This window comes from Acanthochromis polyacanthus, chromosome 8, assembly GCF_021347895.1.
Source record: "Acanthochromis polyacanthus isolate Apoly-LR-REF ecotype Palm Island chromosome 8, KAUST_Apoly_ChrSc, whole genome shotgun sequence".
Classification (NCBI taxonomy): domain Eukaryota; kingdom Metazoa; phylum Chordata; class Actinopteri; family Pomacentridae; genus Acanthochromis; species Acanthochromis polyacanthus.
Genome location: NC_067120.1, coordinates 5865129 through 5879470, shown reverse-complemented (window position 1 = coordinate 5879470; position 14342 = coordinate 5865129). Strand labels below are relative to the sequence as shown.

General features: G+C 39.8%; 1 protein-coding gene across 1 annotated transcript in view; it reads right to left on the bottom strand.

Moving 5' to 3' along the window:
* Positions 1-7768: 7768 nt before the first annotated feature.
* The window catches only part of pdhx (pyruvate dehydrogenase complex component X), a 29425-nt gene continuing 22851 nt past the window's right edge, over positions 7769-14342 (bottom strand). Inside the window, exons 10-11 of the mRNA XM_022189969.2 lie at positions 9555-9619; positions 7769-8666 (exon numbers count right to left, since the gene is read on the bottom strand). Of these exons, the coding sequence (XP_022045661.1) occupies positions 8411-8666; positions 9555-9619 (321 nt within the window). The 3' untranslated portion in view covers positions 7769-8410. The remainder of the gene's footprint in view (positions 8667-9554; positions 9620-14342) is intronic.

Sequence of the window (14342 nt, the reverse complement as noted above, 5' to 3'; positions counted from 1 at the left end):
AATTGTCCAAAATGCAGAAATTCATCAGAAGACTTATATTTTAAATGCAAAACCAACCAGTGGCTACATAATTAAACCACAGTTTGCTTTCAAAAGTAACAGTCTTAAAAATCTGTCACACTAAAAGGACCCCTCCAGTGAACTACACACCACGCCATCTCCAATAACTCAACAACCAGAGCTTCCCCTTCCATCATGAGAAAGCTCCATTTATAATTCAAGTTTAACATATCATTTCAAAAGGTGACGGATGGAGTCATCTCCGGTTTCTGGAATCTCCCCGGTGACAGCATATCTTGTGATGCGCGCATGTAATTGCGCAACATCTTAAATAAACAACTGTGAGAAGAAAGCATGACTGCTCGTCTGTAAATTGCATGACTTCCTTATCAACCAGAAAGAGCGTCTGATGGTTCAGTGTGGCCAGGAACTTCGTAGTCATGGGAACAGCTCTCAAATAATGAGTGACCTGAACTTTTAGTTGAAACTAATGGCACTTTATGTAAGGGTTTGACGTACCATAACAGTTGAGGTAAAGGGCTGAGTTTCTTACAGGTTGGGGCAACCTCTACTGCAGAATGTTCAATTTGGCTGATGCTGTGCATGGTTAGACCGTGCAATAGTGACTCAATTGAGTGCAACATCTTCAAATAACACTATTTTGTTCCTTGATAGCATTTGAATTTGGGAGGAGGATCGTTGACTCCACTCACCCACACTAATTTGTTGTTGGCATTTAATTCTGCCACATGACATCATTACAGCTTATCTCTCGCACTGACAAAAGATATCAGATATTGGGTGCTATTTTTGTCATTGTTTTCAAGACCACATTAATGAATAATCTCATGAGAAAGACAAGACTCTCGGTTTTAAAGTCCCACAAAGACAGGCAACTTGTAGCAGATATGCTTTTCAACCGAAAACGTCTGACACGCTTTAGCAGTTAAACACAGGTTTGAATCGACAAAGCCGCATAAGTACTAATGGGTATACAAGGCTGCACGCAAGCACAATCATATCTTGAACAAAGTGCTATCAACTTTTATCAACCATCAGCTCTCACATGCTGATATTGAGCAGGTGTGATGTTTATCATGCTCACCATTTTTGTTTGATGTGTGCATGCTAATCGTTGCTACTTAGCACAAAACATAAAGTAAAGCTTAATGCAGGTGGAAATTAGCTTTGCAGGTAAATGGTTACTCATGAAAGTACTGATCTGCTGATGACATTAGATAAAAAGCGAAAACATTACTGAAATGATTAGTTGAGCTCACTGACTGCATAGATAGTCCCTGGCTGGGATTTTTTCACTCAGATGGCCAGCTTCATGATGATGCGAGGGGGAAAAAAACTGGTAATCACCAACATCATTAAAATGCCTCCTCTGGAAACTATTAGGGGCTATAAAAAAATTTATGGCAAGCCAGTAGTTGTTGAGATATTTTAGTTGGACCAACTGACTTACCAATCAACCGGACATTAGCATCCCTAAAAGCCCTTTTGCTAATATGTCTAAATATACAGAATACTCCAACAACAAAGCATGTCCAAACAATGCTGTAGACTCTGAGAATAATATACTGCCAATACATGACCAGGACTAGCCCCTTCCATCTAGAGCGAAGCAATGCCAAGTTATTTTCACAAGTTGTCATGATATAGACTGGTGTTCTTTGGATGAATGCCAATACTATTAGTCAGAATCTGATTGCTGACCCTTACAGTGCATGAGCTGAGGGTCCAAGCTAATTTCTGGGAGAACAAAACTCATTTTGCAGATGAAGTTATTGATTTTACATGTAAATTCAAATGATCTTTTCTGAAAACTGATTACAAACCTGAGATTAGATTTAAAAGGAACTGTTGGTGTTAAAATAACACATGCTCCTACAGATGCAAGTCACTTCCTGTTTTGGCTGTTTCCATAGCATCACCATAGTGACAACAGCAAACAAACTGAAGTAACACCAGCAAACAACCATGTTTATGACATATAAGAACAAACCACAGAAAAGTGTTACCTTGTGTATGAAATGTGTGATTCCTGGGTGTGATTAATATATTTTGTGTGATATGAGGACTAATGTAAAGGTCGACACTGAAAATAATGTGTGGTTCAATCTTGTCAACTAAAAATAAAATACTAAAACAGACAGTATAATGACAAAAGCATATTGTATGAGACAGAGGAAAGAAAAGGAGAAAACTGAAAGCCTCTGAAGACAAATGATTATCCAGCCGGAGTTTGTTTCCTTCTCAGAACAATGTCTGTCCCAGTTTCTTTCTCTGGAGGAACAACATTGACACAATGTGCATAGATGATCCACTCCTTTAATGAATAGACGGGGTGACTGTGTAACATTTGCCATGGATGATGAATTCCCTTTTAAACACCTGAACGTACACACACAGTTCCACACAGGCTAGACTGAAGCAAAAAAAAAGAGAGACTTGGTCAACACTCCATCACTGCAGAATGCACAAAACCCTCAATCACTGTCAGTCCATACAAGTAAAATCAACTTGTTCACCCAGGTTGAACTCAATTTGTTTAACAGCTCATGTGAACATTAAAATGGCCTTATGACTAAGTGGGTCAAATCTCTCATTCATATGTGAAGTAGCTTTGAAAGAAGGTCTAAAAAAAAAAAGATGGATAAGGGCCACTTTTAACCACACAAGGCTGAATGACGGCTTGAAAAACAACAGTTTAACCGAGGCTCCAGGGTTCTTAACTGGCCATTTTTGGTGATGACGTTACAGCAGCAGAAAAAAAGAGTTTAACATCTGTATACTCTACATGACCGAACCCGAAATTAAACATCAGACTGCTGAGTCAGCCAATCCTCATCCAACAAAGGAAAAGAAAAAAAACAAAACGTTTCCACGATGGTTGCTCAGTGAGAACACACACATGCACTCTCATCAGACGTCCTTGTGGCTGGGAATCCTTGTGGTAATGGCTGACTAATGGCAACTCCTCAGCATTCCTGTCAGGCAACGTGCGTTTTTCCCTCCAACCAGCGCCGTCACTGGAATGCAAGTAGAAGAGATTGCAAGATGTCCATGCAGCAGGCCAGCCATTAGAACTACGGACAAAATTTTCCATATTAGGCCTGAGATCCACTTTAGCACCAGCACCCTCCCTTGGCTTGGACTGGGACCATCTTTGACATCCCTGATACCATTTCTGTCATGTGCATACATACTAGTGAAGTGAAATCCATCTTTCAGGGTGTAAACATGCAGCGAATGTGAGTGTTTTAACAGAATAATGACATAATGATGACAACTGCCTGGTGTACAGTGTCCCAGTTCCTCTTCCGGGGCTTGTATATGTTGCGTTGATTTTGTTGGGTGTGTGCTTTCAGTGTTGTAGGTTACCTGGTTGTTGGAGCTGAACTTAGTCAAAGAACTAGAGGCAGCTCATGACTGAAGTTTTGAGAAGATCCGTGTCATCCTGGTAGTCTTGGAACCCTGTTCCCGACACCACTTTTGAGATGTTTTTTAATATATTACATACCATAACAGCGGATGTTGTGGGGTGCACAGACTTGACATCACATCTAGGCCATAATGTCAGTAAATCCAAGTAAAATACAGACTTCACTTATTCCGTGCAAATGCACTGCAAGAAAGACAAACGAGAGGGGTAATTCACAAATTAACAGAGATCCCCAGGGAATACTAATCCTGTGCGAATAGTACTTCTGTCATCATATCCATATGGTCTTCTTCATATGTCAGAAAATAAATCGTGAGGGAAAAAAGAGGTCAGCGCCACGGCTAAGTATTTCCACCTCGAAACTGCAGTGTGCATATGACCAGCTCAAAAACATGGATTCAGACTTTCTGATTTTTGTACGTAACAAACCAAAGGAACCGATCTTGTCAACTTGTTTTCCATATAGTTATTTCTCTTCAGAATTGGTTTCCACCTTGAACTAGTATGTTACATTTTTTAAACTTAAGTAATTTGTTAAAATATTTTGTTTTCCTCGTGTTTGCGTCCTTTATTTGTTGTGCCAAAAGAACATTTAGTAGTGTAGAATATTTGTTCAAAATGTAAATTGAAGACAAAGTAAGTTTATTTTTTGAAATGATCTACCAGACAAAGACCATTTGGATTTTTGGGATTTATTAGATGCAACTGTCTTCATCTCACAAAACATTTTGTCAACTAAACTTAAGGTAATTAGAAGTCTGTATGTCCATGCTACTGTCTGGGTTTGAGGTCTGTGAAGAGGTGAGAGTTTGTTAAGACTATGTCCCTGTTGTGTATCTTTGGCCGAGCGCTGCCTCACCCTGCAGTGTCTCGAGCTGAATGAGCAATCCCAGCGTCATGGGAGCATGACTGGACTGCTTCAAAAGGCTGGGCTTTGCAACAACAACAAAGCAAGGGCCTCACTTCTGTTTGGGTGCTGGGACAGCAGAGACCACGTTTGGTTAGCGAGTGTCACAGCACACTGTATAGTCAAATGGAATGTCCTGCGTCATCCATACTCTTAGTTTGCATGGTGATACGCATCAGTAATTTACAGGTGAAATGTTCACAGATGCTGCATGGCTTCTGGTAAATTAACACGTGCATCCTCTCAGTGGACTCAACAGGATGCCTTAAGTTGAACAGTAAAGGAAGCTTTTCAAAGATATGACATCAAGGTCTAAATGTAGCGTAACTCAAACAGAAGGAGGAAGTGGGAGTATATGGTAGTAACTTCACAGCGGGCTTTGAGAGCAAAGTATGCATTCCAGCTAAAAGATGACTGAATAGAGAAGTGCTGGTAGTCAGGGAAAATGGGGAGACCAGAGGAAATCCTGTCAACAATGGTTGAACAAACTTGAGCGTGAGATAATGTGGACGAGAGCAAACCTCTCACCAACCCTGTTGATCATTCACAAAGCCTGTTCACACAGGGAAATACTGTACAGTATGTGTCCCTGTCAGTGATAGAAAGAGCAGGAAAAGGAGGCATTCGTGAGAGGCAAAAGAGACTAAAATAGTTCATTACCAAATGATATTACCATCAGGTTACTTTTATTAGTGGGCACATGATTCATATTGGTCCTTATTTCATCCCTAAAAACGCTGCCTTCTTTGAGAAGACAAAAATCCATTTAAAATCCATTTGATTTCATTCTACTTCATTTGGAAGCCTGAGGACTGTTAATGCATAAGTAGTTCAAAGCTCTGATATAGGCCAGGAGCGCTGGGAGGGGATGGATGGTGGACTGGGGAAAGGGTGGGGTGTGGACTGGGAGACTGCACCACACATGGCCATCCTATTTTTTTTTCCTTTGACAATCAAAATGAGTTGTCAGTCCATTTTTGGATATGTAGTCGAAGACCCTGAGCCAGGGATTTCAGTCATTTGCGCCACTTCTGCTATTTGGACCAAAACATTCATGAGACTGTGTATCTGAAGGACATCCAAGTATCAGCACAACAGCGGTATACACTCGTCCTCTTTGGTCGCCATAGCAACTGCCTCCATCACTCTGCACCATGCTGTTTGTCCATAAGTCTGACCTACACGCTCCGCCCGAGCCCCTGTATTATCTTCAAGACCCTGCACACAGTTCATCAAAACCTTGGCAGGAGTGAATCTGATTCTTTCTGTCGAGCGGTTCTCTTATCCAGCTGTTATATATAACAAGATTGCTGGGCAAAGATTGGCGGGTGGCCATCAGAGGAGTAAAATGTCAGACTGTGACAGGAAAACTAAGGAAATGTCAGAATGTGTTTCGCTGAATTTGCAGAGCTGGTATTTGGAAGGGCATTGTTCAACTGCTTGGTTTAACAGTTCCTGCAGTTGTCAGGCTGATAGCAAAATGTGTTGCAGCAGGAAGGTCTAATGAAGGAATGTGATTTCACCATCCTGGCATTAAGAATCGTAACAGCAAAGTTGAACAGAAAAACTTATATTGCTTTGACAAGAATCATCTACGTCATTATTACAGACACTGCATACTAATAACAGAGAGGGGCTTTATCCCAACACAGACATCAAACTAGGTTATGGTAGAGCAAGAACATGAAACAAGCAAACAACATTTTCCATGGCATTCACACGTGGTTATCACAGCCTCCGAATATGTTAGAATATCTGCCTCCTTGCTGTTGATTTTTTATTTATTTATTGCAATAACGCAGAAGATTGGAAATTTATGCCAAATTCCCCCTCGGAAAATACCTACCTAACATCTGCCGCATACACACCCATTTGTCTGCATTTCACTGGGTAATTTTTTTATGTGCTTTGATGGCAGGTCACACATTGGTTTCACCTTCTCAAGCAGTTGTGTCAGTTTCTGCATTTGACTTGATCTCTGACTGATCCGTGAAGCCGCTCTATCTCTCCCCAGCAGATGGTAAAGTTGTGTACTGGGATAAATACCCGTACAACACAGCAGTGGGATTATGCACATGGCTCATAGAGCAATAACACATTTATATTCAATGAAGAGGAGATAACTGGAGATGAAGGTGGGGATTAGTTTGACTGACGATGAGAGGAGATGAGGGAATACAGTAGGGCCTCTAATGTGTTAATAAGCTAAATATGGCAAAACTGATTAACTTTGTAAAATAAAAAAAAGAATATTGATTACTATAAGTTTAAATGATTACAAAAACAGTGTTTATAGTGATATCTAATGAAAGACAAGACAGATATCGCGCACATCAGCAAGTTTTTAGGCACATGTATGGTAATTATGCCTCAAACTGAAATGTTAAAGGGCACCGTTTTTGTCCTCCCCTCACTTTTTATTTGAGTGTACCTTCTATCGCCTTGGTAACCAGCTCCAGGGAAGGTGTATGTGTGTGCCTGCAAACCGCTAACAGAACAGTGGGCATACTGTAGAAAACAGCTGTGGTGTGCCAATTGCCTGTACCACCCCCACCGCAACCCCACACTTCCCCCATCTCTATGTACCCTCACTCGTGTCTGTCTCACTCCTCACTGCTGAATCTCAATCTGATACCACAGCAACCATAGAACAAAATGTCCTCCCTCAGTCATTTAAAAGTGGTAGTTAAGAGCATGAATAGCTACAGCAAAAACAGAATAGTGGGGAAAAGGCACTTACACAAACTACAGGGAGTATTTTTCTCTATTGCCCTGGTCATGATCATATTAAAAATTAATGTAGTTCTTGTATCTCTGTTCCACTGATACCTGGATAATCCACAACTCGCCTCAGGTGATTTATTTTCTGAATTCAAATGTAGAAAACCTAATTTGTAAGTTTGTTAATACAGCACATAGAAGAAGAGCCATAAATTCAGCCGTGAAGTATCTTAAGAATGGGCTTTTTGCCTTGTCAAACTGCATTACAGTAACTGCTCCTGTATTCTAATTTATAAAGCGGCCCTTGCAGCAATATGTAGTGTGTTAAATCAAGTTTGAGACTAAAGAAAGTCTGAAATCACAGCCTTCCCCTCTTCTGTGATTTCTCAGACAATATCACACTCTGCTTTTGCATAACCAGGATAAACTCCGTCTGACTGGTGCTGATGCGTACGCAAACAGCTGCTCTGCCCATGCTTACAGCAAAGACAAACATCTGCCAGCAGAGTCTGACCTGTCCACTCATTTCAGCAAATTATCCTAATTGGCTTCTGTGAGACAATTATTACATAATCTCTTTAGATTCTAATTAAACATAAACAGACACTCACACTTTTGTGGGTTCCCTGGAAGCTCTGCTGCTTCTTGAAAATTGAGGAAAACACATCTTAATGAGGCACACCAAGATCTGAAGGTTGAGCAGTGGGTTTTATTGGCATCTGAAGACACCGAATTCTAAGTTTACTTTGTATACAGATGGATTTGCAGGTTTGTGTCTTAGTGATGTCCATTTAAAATAAGTTAAAACATATTGACATGAGCAATTAATGACTAGATTTTCAACAACAGAAAATTATTAACTGAAAACTGAATTGCCATGGATGGAAATGAGGAATAAATAGTTGTATAGAATAATTTGCATGTGTGACAGTAAGGGGACTGAAAAATAATCAACTTGAACTGGAATAAGGACTGTATATATACACAACACTAGTGTGGTAGACCGACCACCCAATTTACAGTATACAAGACACACTTTGTTATGCAGCTTCTGTCTTGGTGATATTTGGCACCACTGCTAGAATCCTCTACTGCTCTGACAGAAGTCCTTTTAAGTCCTCCATCACAAAGCCTGGTGATTATCTGTCAGAAGCACGCCATAAATCGAATTTTACATTATGTACAACGCTAGTTTGTAAGCCTTAATCTAGGCATGAATGGTAATAAGCTATTTAAGGGCTCGCTCTTGTGAAAGCACGAGCCGGGCTTTGTCATGGAGGCGTTCCTTGCTTTATCATTCAAATCATTTTCACAGATCAAACCTCGGTTTCTCAGGCTAGGGCCATGCGCTGCGGCTGTTCTAAGTTGGCACGGAGTTTATCAAGAAACCGTGAGGCTAATTCGTCATCCACTAGCCGTCCATCACTGGACAGCGTAACTGTCATCAGCTGCTGAGTGCGCAGGGTCTGGTCCTCCTCGCACAGTCGCAGCTCGGCCCTGGAGGACCCGACAGCCAGGATACACGCCTGAGGAGGGTTGATCACGGCGCTGAAGCCGCTGATTCCGAACATCCCGAGGTTAGATATACTGCCAAAAGGAGAGATGTAGGAGGGAGAAAAGAATGGAGTGAGATAATAGAAGAGACAGCAGACACATTACCCCATTAGTCAAGCTCAACAGGGGAGAAAATGCATAAAAATTAACTAAGCAGACATAATGGTGGTTCTAAAACCAACTCTATGCTTAAAAAACATTGTAACTCAACAGAAAATGAGACGGTGAATTAAGTATTTAAATCTGATTTAATTTTATAAAACACAATCCTCAGCAATGAAGATTAATACAGCAGCACCGGTGTCAGAAACTCCCCCTAAATGTTGTGTATGGTAAGTAAGAATGACCTGAGGGCAGTCTGTTGTTTGCCTTAATGAGAACTGTAGCTCAGGGGGATTTTTAAAAAAATGAGCAGAAGAAGAAAATACACATATATTCTCAGGAGGACAAAGATGGCTGCATCTCCATAGGAATTCATTGCTCCTGTCTGACACAGAAACCCCATTTACGTCTAAATGACACCATTAATTCTAATGAGTTAAAAAAGCCTCCCTTCCATGTTTCTGCAAATGATGGCACCGTAACTGATAGTCCTTGTCGCCCAGAACCACATTCAGCTCGGGCCCACATGAATCGTAGAATATGCATAATATAGTGCCTATCTGTGAAACCGGATTTAAGTCATGATAGCGGAAATTTATGATAGCGATCTTATTACTGCATTGTAGGGGACATTGTGAGACAGAATTAGAATCTGAGGGGAAAAGGCCACTGTTCCCCCACACACAACATGAAGGAAAAAACTGCTAACTGAACTGAGAAAAGTGACACAGTTAAACAAAAAACTGAAGAAGAAGGATGAAAAAAATATTTTAGATTTTTTTTTAACCCATGAAAAGATGTAATATGTCTTGAGTTTACCTGAATGAGCCTCCCTGGTACTCCTCTGGTAGAAGTTTCCCATCTCGAGCCTTCTGGGCCAATGCCTTTGAAAACATTACATGTCACTGTTGAGCTTTGTTTCAGGGAAAAGAACAAAGATACATACAGTCATAAACAAACACACGCATTCTATGTGACATATTGGACTAATATCCAAGGCTAATGAGAGATAATATCCAAACAACTTGACGTACATATGAGATACACAGCAGAGTTCCTGGTTTGACACAATGAACCTTATCATGGAAGCCTTGTGTTTTGTATTTGCTTTGCAGTAGTTCATCAAACCAACCAAGAAGAAAATAGTTCCAACTATGATCTACAAGAAATACAACTGCAATTTTATTCTGAAGAGTCTACAGCCATGTGGCCCTGTGAGGCTGTGCTTACGTCTGTAATACCCGTTACTTCCTTATACTTACACCAGTTAAAACCAAACCTGGTATCCCTGACACCAATACTGAAACTGACTTCTTGCGTACAAAAGCTTACACAAGAAATGGAAATAAGAAGTAGGCTACACCTGTTTCATTTCCCAGGCAGCTTGTGACTGTTACTGGTCTTGGAAAAACCACCTACAAAAAGTCCAAATACACAAGAGCAAAACAAGTGATCAAAAAACACTGCACCGACCGTGTGTTTATTTTTTAGTTAGTTTAAGATATGCATGCAGCCTCTCAAAATACACAAGCTACCACACAAAATGCAAGGAATTGACAGGTCACAGATGCTTGCTATGTTATAGATTGCAGTCTTATTCAAATTCAAATGAAATAAATGCCATAATAAATGTATAAAGGAGTCAATAGTCTATCAGCTGTCGGTCAGAACAAATGAGGCAACATAAATAATTTCTAATGGATACAAAAGTGTCATGAAAGTAGACAGAGTATTGGCAATATAACTGTCATTTCACCATCCCAGGTGAGAGAGAAGAAAAATATTTTATGTAACTGATATTAGATGATCCCAGGGACACAAATCTCACTCCAAACTGAACACAAAATTTGCAGTACTGATCTTTTTTTTTAGCCATTTATTGAGGCATTTTATTATTTACATCTTAATTACAGGTATTGATATAGCTGGTATAGTTATCTATATCAGTTTGAAGGGGGAAAGAACAGAATTACATCATTTTAAATTATGGGGAGCTTCCGTAATGTGAACATCACTGCTCAAACTAAAGCCTTGATGGTTGCGAACCACTTTCCCATGGTCACTGATAAACGAAACCATAGCTGCATTCTCTTCCTCTCCATACCTGGGTGTATCCTGCCACTGAAAAAGGACTTAGTTATAGAAATCTTTCACTCGTAGCAACACCTGTATAGAATGTATATGAATATGTTAGAAAAAGGGAAATGCTTCCTCTCAGTCAGAAACTATTTGGACTAAATCCTGCTAGTCGCATATTCATTTTTTTTACTGTATCTTATATCAGACAGAACACACATTTACCGCAAATACTGAGTTTAGATAGAAATCTCTTAATAGTAGAATCTATCTAAGAAGAGAAATGTTGGAATTGGACGTATTGATTTTTCCATATCGAACTGTAGACCTCTTCGGCATACTGGTGCTTTGACCTGAATGCTAACAAAATAATTCATTCGGATGGGGGCACAGAAATCCATCAAATAGTTCTCGCAGACTTATATTTTGGACAAACTTTTTACACAGAGCAGTTTACTAAAAGTGAAAAGCTCTTCAGGCACAGTTTTTTTACCTTTCAGACCTTCTGGTGAAAAGCTACAGGGATCATTTTTCAGCTATCATGTTCAAGAAAATGATTAAATGTTCAACAAGAAGCGCTGATATAAATGGGAACTATCAGACTGTGCATTGCTAAAATGAAAACAGGGAATTGTCAACACCCGGAAGGGAGGATGAGACATCTGGGGAGGAAAACACATTACTTTAGTCAGGTTTCGTGAATCCTTGTTCTATCACGGCATCAACTAGAGTGACAAGCCTGGAGAAAACACAATGTAATTGTCAGATAGGAACAAAGTCTGACGACGGTATTGTTTCTATTGTATGGGCTTGATTCACTCAACCTTCGCTATAAATGACAAGTGATTCAAAAAGCATACAAGGTATTATCAAATATCAAGTATTAGCTTTTTACTTTCTGAAATACAGGCTCCACATTATACTAACTACATGGATGAGGTAAAAAAACAGGCCCTTGCGGAAAATTTTGCTTTAAGCTAATTTTTTTTCCAAGCCGTTTCTCTCACTAGGCTGCTTGCCGCCACATCTCTATACAACATGAGATTTATTGTAATGGAAATGCTCTCAAAGGTTAATGCGGGGACACAACCAACACAGAAAGTCGAGAATGACTCACAGGATCATGCGACGCAGTGGGATATGGTGGGCACATTTGAGATAAGAGCTCTCAGTACAAAAACAGTCATGTTCCACTCCATCACATCAATAGCCAGCAGCGACCTCTCTGTGCTTCATTCGAACCACATGTTGATTTTAATTTGAGACCAATAAAGAAGGACAAATGTAGATTTAACTCAAGGCAGCAGCATAACCAGACTCAATATCAGTGGGTGGTGAAGAACGCTTTGTGCACATATCAGTCCTCTTAAGTTTTCATTGTTACACTACTGGTCAAAAGTTTTAGAAAGTCCAAATTTTTCCATTTGTTTTCAAAAATTGAAATTCAAGTCCAATGAATAGCTTGAAATGGTACAAAGGTAAGTAGCAAAAAAAAAAAAAAAGGTAAAGTGAACTGAAAAATAATGTACATTTCAGAATTATACAAAAAGGGCCTTTATCAGAGAACAAGAAATGGGTTAACAACTTCAAGCTGTTCTGCAGCAATGGAGGTTGACGACGCCTTGAAAGTTGGTGCTACCAAATCCTACAGGCGGCCCAACTTTTCCTGACTACTTCCAAACCCCATCTGTCTGCATAAAAGTAGTGCTGGAACACACCGTGGCACCATACCCTCGAGAGCACTATTTGAACAGTGATGTACTGCAGAAAGTAGTGTGCTGCTATAAAAATAACGAGGAAAAGTCAATTAACAATAGACGAAAGACAGACCATCAGAACACCTAAAAATGTCAGTCTTTCCAACAGAGACATTAAAGAAAGCCAAGGTATCAGTGAGTACAGTTTTCTTCGCAATCAAAAGGCACTCAGAAACTGGGAGAAACTGACAGGAAGAGGTCTGGAAGGCTCATTCAAATCCATCAAAACACATCGGATGAGGTTTCACCATTTGGAAGGACAACAATCCTAACCCTGCAGCCAAAGTGATTATAATGAAGAGGTAAAATATACGTGAGTAGCCAAGTCAGTCACCTGGTCTCAGTCTAATTGAGTTGCATTCAACTTGCTGAAGACCAGATTAAAGGCAGAAAGATGCCATATCAGATAAAAACAAAACTGGCTGCAGTGGGAACTACAGGGAAGATACAAAGCTGCTAATGTTCATGGTTGGAAGACTTCCAAAAAAATATTATATAATTATTCTGCAAGATTTTATGTGTCTTTCCCATTACTTTTTAAACCCCTAAGCAATCAAGTGTTGACACGACCCATCACCCCTGAGGTATCATTTTCACAGCTAGTTTTGCTAACACTGTATACAGTGCAGCAGCATTAGCGTGCCAAGGTTTTTGCCCAGACAAACACATAACACTCAAGCTCTAGCAATCACATCTATTGCAAGAACTGATCACATGGATTTAAGCCATTACAGTTTATACTTAAACACTGGAATCTAAGTAATAATATGTCTAAAACCTAATTACACACCAACTCTCTCCCTCCCTCCAAATCGCCCATCCATTACTCTCACTGACACAGACATACTGGGTGTATTCCCTTAAAACTAACACACATACTCTCACCCCTGCTGAGTTCAAATTGTTACCGTCACTAGTACAAATACTACCATACAATCACTACCTCAGCCTCTGTCACTGCAAATACTATTACAGCAACTGCAGTTAACGCCAATGCTAATAATACAGCTGGTACCACTGACATATGATGTTAACATGCCAACCATAAACATAGACCCTTAGAACATTTATGGATTTTACTCGAGATTACTGCTGGTCCAAGGTATTTTGTTTATCAACCTCATCTTGAGAAACTAATCTCTTTGGTCTGTGTATTTCTGTTAAATGACAATGTGAGATTGTTATTATCAAGGGAGAGTCTGTATATCAAATTTTGAGAGCATATTTTCACATTTGCAAATTAATAATTGTCCCCAGCTGTTGAGTAAGTGCAGGAGAAAGTGCTGACCATTGTTGCTTTGTATGCCATCTGTGGCCAGTGGCCGCTTAAATCTGCCACCAAATAACCCTAAAATCAAACCATTCCAAACCCACACACCCCTACATTTGAAAGAAGCGCTATTTCTACTCAACATGCTCTGATCTTTTAAAAAAAAGACTACTTTAAATAAAATACAATTCTAGCCTGAAGGCAAGCACAGCTCTGCAGATGCTCTTAGAGTTTGTTTTCTCATACAGTTGGACGGCTGTCAAGTCTCAGCTTTCATATCTATTCCCATATACAAATCACCAGAAGACTCCATGTCTTCACCTGAAGTGAAGCACTAAACACCCCCACAGCTTGGAGTGTCTAATATACCAACACCAAAGATATCAGGAGAAAATAGTCCCTGCAAGAGAATTTGACAAGATTCTAACAAAAAAGTTTATTTATTGCATTATTTTTTTTTTTTAACATAGTGGCTTATAATGTTTTCTTGTCTATAAGTCCTCT